Source organism: Trichoplax adhaerens, genomic scaffold, assembly GCF_000150275.1.
Source record: "Trichoplax adhaerens TRIADscaffold_2 genomic scaffold, whole genome shotgun sequence".
NCBI classification, from domain to species: domain Eukaryota; kingdom Metazoa; phylum Placozoa; class Uniplacotomia; order Trichoplacea; family Trichoplacidae; genus Trichoplax; species Trichoplax adhaerens.
The window spans coordinates 135,571-141,570 of NW_002060944.1; the positions used below are offsets into that span (position 1 = coordinate 135,571).

General features: G+C 33.4%; 1 protein-coding gene across 1 annotated transcript; it reads left to right on the forward strand.

Annotated features, from left to right (window-relative positions):
- Positions 1-5,148: 5,148 nt before the first annotated feature.
- Positions 5,149-5,658, forward strand: TRIADDRAFT_20399 (uncharacterized protein; the record flags this gene model as incomplete). Its single annotated transcript, XM_002109101.1, has 1 exon — positions 5,149-5,658. A coding segment is annotated over one exon (510 nt), but the record flags the coding sequence as incomplete, so codon positions are not given.
- Positions 5,659-6,000: the final 342 nt, after the last annotated feature.

Genomic DNA, 6,000 nt, shown 5'->3' on the forward strand with positions numbered 1-6,000 from the left:
TAGAGGAAAATCATCCTCAAATTTCTAGACTTTACGATGATATGGCAGATTGTTATGAACAACTGGATCGAAATAAGGAGGCTACTGATTTACGCAAAAAATCGAAATTTATTCAAAGTCAATTAAAATCTGAAGGTGCAGTAAATGAAAGACTTGTCAGTTGCGTGACACCATCTCAAGGTAATTCTTGCATAAGCGTATACATATGTAGAAGTGATTACATATTTATTTTAATACAATTTTACAGGCGCGTAATAGACTATTCCTTATGTAGTATCCACTTCCATAAATATTATGATGATTTACTTAAATCATTCTAATATTTACATTGCTGATAGCCTTGATTATTAAATCAAGATGAGTAATTGGGTACCGTAATTTTCAGTCGCCTTGATCCTTTTTTAGTGTGCCATGTTTTTACTAAGTAATGATTCTTTTAGACTTTATAGAGTTCGATAATATCTTAGTGCTTTAGCAATTAAGACATGGATATTAGTATCTCAGTAGCGTTTATGAAATGTATCCGTTATTAATAGCGCGTGCCTAAGTTAAATTACTATATCCCTAAAATCTGTTTGTGCATAAAAGTTAACCTTTGAATAGTATTGATAAATTAAAATGAGCATAACTGCTGCTGATATATTCGCTTCCTACTAGTACAAAACGCATTAGCAAATTTAAGAGAATTTAAGTCCTAAAGTACTAATTTTGACTACAATAAAATGAAAGACATCAGTGAAATTCGCTTTTTCTTTTTAACAATATGTAAAACTGATTGGTGATTACTGCTAGGATGTAAAACAGTAGAAAATACAGGATCTAATCAAGATAGTAAAGTAATATCGTCTGATGTACAACAGACGAAGGAAGACACAAAAGCCATAGAAGACTTTGAAGGTTAGTCATCAAGAGAAACCAGTCACTGGACTCTATTTTTCCTATAATACATTAATAATTACTTTTCATGAGATGAGTAAAATATAAGTGAATTGCCTAATGTGAAAGAAATTTATCGTGAATCATGAATATAATGATATTTTACTCATTACAGATGATATAAATTAGGGTGATCATAGATTGTTTCTTTAAAATTTTTTATTACTTACAGAATTCTGCATTTTTTGAATATGCTTTAGAGAAGGAATAGAATTACAGTATTTATATTAGTTTGATTCTATTTTAGCAATTAAGATGAAATATTAAACAATTAACGGTGAATTCATTGAATTATTTCATTTCTATTCTACAGTTTTTCAGCAACAGCTACCAGAATATCAAGTTTTATCTTGCGGCCGAGGTAAGAAATAATATTGGTAAAGGACAAAGATAGAATGATTTTGTGTAGAACTACATTACTACTAAGATGTATCGTAGACAGTACGGTAACTTTTCAGGTCTTTCAAGAACATTGAAATTAATCAGCTTTTAATACTTTCAATTTATTTAATTTACCTGACTATAGAGGTTTACAATTCGTGTCTGATATTATAACCAGTTAACTTCGTATTGCAAGCCTATTCCATCTAGAGGATCAGGTAGCATTACCTTCTATGAAGTAGATGAGATTACAGTTTAAATGATATTCGAGAATGCATGGAGGAAGCATTTAGAATTTTGAATTTATAGCTGCAGGAAGGTTGTCAGAAAGCTGGTGTTTGTGAATTGATATAGGCCTAAAGTGCTAGGGGTTAATATGGTAATGTAAATCTGATGGAGGAGGAATTGGATCAGCGAACTTTGCAGTATAGTCTGTGACATGCAGACTTCTTGTCCGAGTTATAGAAATGGGCAAAGAATAAGCAAAGTGATGTCATGTAATATATAGAATTGCTAAAAAATAACGCTTTCAAGTAATTATGAACATCTCTAAATTAATTTCAAGTATTTTACTAGTTAAGGTTGCTGTTTTGGTATTGTAAATATTAAATTAATACTTAAATCGATAACTTCAACATCGTAAAGTAATGTGGTCGCTACATAAAATCATCAGAGATAGTTCTCCATTGATCATCTTGCATGGTGAAGTGCCACTAGGTAGCAGCTAGATGAGGCAGATATTATTAACAGTAAATGTAATTTCTTAACGTAAAATGTTTGATTGGTGAAATTTAAAGTACCGGTATTCTTCTGGAATTGAAACGTTTTTATATTACTGTCAATTAATTATATACTTCAATTTTTCAATATAATTCGATATGAAATCATGATTTAAATTATTTGAAACGGGGTGTATGGCTCAATTAATTTAATTTAAAAACAAGATTTGCAACTAGACTTTGTATTATTGAAGCTAAAAATAATTTACAACCGATGGAGAACTCTTAAAATCTCGTTTTTGATTACTGAATTGCTAGAGACAACGTAGTTCTGGTATTTTCGACTTTGAATTAAAAATTTTGATGGCACATGGATACATGAAACCAAGAAAGTCTAGTGAAAGAATCAAGCGATTCTAATTGAGTCGAGTTAACTCGTTACGGAGGTGATCTTTTTAAAGTTTGACGGTTAACTTTACTGGAATTTGCATAAAATAATGAGGATCAATCTTTCCTGAATCTTCTACCTCTTTAACTCGAACTCAGTAGTTTTACTATTCCAGTTGTGTTTATTGATAATGAATGAGATAGATCATTGATAAAGTTTACTATGGTTACCGCGCCATTATTTTCTGGCCAATATCATCTTTCGTTATCGTAGTACTAGACTAGATGGCCATTGCAACTATCTTTACTGTCGCGGTCCTCACCGACTACTTTCTGACAAGCTTACTAGTCTAACATTAAGCTCTTACCGTAAATTGTTTGTACAGATTGATACCCTAATCTAACGTAATATCGAATCTAATTCTAGTGCTGCAATCCTAACAGCTCAGAACGACCTTTTTAAAAGGCTACTCATTATTTGTTAAGCATTATTACAATATTACTAGACTGGATGGCGATTTCATCTAATTTACTTTCGCGGTTCTTACTGACTCCTTCCCGACAAGTTTACTAGTTTAACATCAAGCTCTTTCTGAGAGTTGCTTGTGCAAATTGATGCCCTAAGCTACTGTAAGATCCAGTCTAATTCTAGTGCTGCTACTCTAACAACACGGAATTACCCTTTTGAAAGGCTACTCATTATTTGCTAAGCATTACTACAGTAATACTAGACTTGGTCCCTATTTCATCTATTTTACTATATCGGTCCTCACCGATTACTTCCCGACCAGTTTATTAGCTGTTATAATACCGTTAGAATCCGAAAGTATTAATTTTATAATTGCCTTACTGATACTAAATTTAGTACAACTATTATTAGAGTATTTTGATATTATGATTATGATTACATGTTTCATGTTATAGTCGCCGAACGTTGTTCTAGACAAGAGTCTTAGAGAAAGTGGGTTAACGTGGGGAAATCGTTTTCCATAATTAGTGGAGTGATGAAGACTAAATTAAGAGATAGAGATAGCAATAATAATATGTTTACGCATAGACGTTTTCTATACTGTATAATCAGAGTTTCTCTTAGAATAAAGACTACAGCTGCTAACGACTTTAGTTAAGACTTGGCTTTGTGTCTTAAAAGTTAACTTGTGTTTTTCTTGTTGCAGTTGCTGAGTTGTGGCACTAGTCTAGCATCAATCTCTTGCAAGAGGATAATATTATCAGAAAGAAAGCACTGTACAAACAGAACCTTTCTACACTGTATAGTCTAATTGCAACATCATTTTGGATGTGTCGAAATGGGTGGACTGTACACCGTACAGTGTATATATATTATGCACTCGAGATTGCAATTTTTGCATCAATTTATACAAAATTGATGCAAAGGATGGGTATTTTTGAAGCGTTTTACTTCTGGTTTTTTACCATTCCAACATATCAAAGAAAATAGAACACATTACAGTATATAGGTAGACACAGATTTCTATGTTCTCTTTTACTGTGGTTTAACATGGAAACATGTTAAGCCATGTTCAGGGTGGAAGGGTGGGGTTATAGTATTACTGTTACCATAACAACTGAGAATTACGCTTCTTAAAAGATCAAAATCAGCCAAGTGTGCGCGATTATAGTATTGCTACGATAACGGCTCAGAACTACTTTTCTAAAAGGCTTAAAATCAGTCGAGATACACTGTACTATAATCCGTAAAAGTAAACTACTGCATCGATTCAACTTTTCTACGTTGTACTGTAGAGTGTTTGGTGCGATAACACTTTAAGTAGATAACATTCAAGTTGGAAGTCATAACAAGTCTTTGATTTAACATTTTAACGTACGCTTATGGGATGGTAGTGAAGGATAGAAGATCATTGTAGAGTGTTTGATGAGATAACGCTTAAAGTAGCTAACATTCAAGTTGGAAGCCGTAACAAGTCCTTGGCTATACATTTTAACGAACTCCTGTGGGAGTTTGGGATGGTCAATTGGTATTGTATGATAGAAAATAGTTTTAGGATAGTTGCAGTCATTGGATAGGCCACAAATTTTCTCAATCAACGCATCCCAGGCAGATGCCATTTTAAATAGCGTTGGCTAATTAGCTTGAGGAATAACATAGAAGTAAGAATAAATTCTTGACGGATCACTGAATAGCAGCTAAGGTACACGTGTTAGACAGTGTATCTCTTTCGATCTATTCGATATGGCTCTACATCCTACCCAGTTGGACATCCTAGAACGCTTACTGTTACTCTATGAAGACGGTCGCCAAAGTCAGCAAAATTATAGAGATGAAGAAGCACTTTCCAGTTATTTACATGCTATCGATGAAATCCAATCCATCGTTCAACCAACTACCGAATTGGATGAATTACAATACGATATCTATCTTAATATTTGCGACATTTACATACGACAACACCAATGGGTGAAAGCTGATGAATTATGTCTGAAAGCAAAGAAAATAGCATTAAAAGTAAACGATCAGTTGAAAGTTGCTCGATGTTTAGATCGCCAAGGCGACATTCAATCACTGCAAGATAATGCAAGCGGAGCTTTAGATAATTATGTTAAATCACTGGGTATTAAGTTACAGTTATTAGGAGACAATAATCTAGATATTTCCAGCTCTTATGGCAGAATTGGAATCGTCTACTACAACCAGGGAGAGCTTGATGAAGCTCTTTCGGCGTATGAAAAAGCGCTAAAAATCGATGACAGAATATTTGGTCGTAGTCATCCCTGTGTTGCAGACTTGTATACCAGCATTGGTAAAATATACGATGATCAGAAAAAGTACAGTCAAGCGTTAAACAACTACAAAACGGCTCTTGAAATATGCAAGCATGTATATGACGATAATCATCCTAATGTTGCTCAGTTATATGCTAGCTTAGCAAGTATATACTACAAACAAGGTAAGCACAAGCAGGCTCTTTCTATGTTTGAAAAATCGATAAAAATGGTCAAGCAAGTACATGGCGAAAATCATGCGGATATAGCTGTTTGGTACCAAAACATAGCATTAGTGCTTCTAAATCAGGCAAAGTATGATCAAGCCATAACAATGTATAATCAGGCTATCAAAGTTTTACGTAATCTTTTCGGTGAAAGTCATCCTGATATTACCCAAATCAATAGCAAGATAGCCGATATAAATTATCAACGATATCAATCCGATATTGCTGTTCCAACGAAAGAAAGTGGTAAGATAGTTGTAAGATGATCGTGAATAGAAATAGAATAAATTTATGTTCAATTAGTACTTATAGCGAGTAGTTTAAATGCGAAAGAATTTGTACTGTGTGACTTGTTAAATAAGTCGATACGGATATCCTCTTTCCACTAGTTCATTGCGTAACTGACCAGCATAAAGAACCCAATGAACGAATAAACTTAGCCAGTAGTTTTTTATATAAGGTTTACATAGTAAGGTATCAACGTGTACACTTACTTGACTTATAGGAAGTGAAGAATCTAACTCACAATATACGAAAGAAGAAAATGAAGCTATAAAAGAATTTATCGGTTTGTATTGAGGAGAAAGATTGTATTTTCAATATCGCAA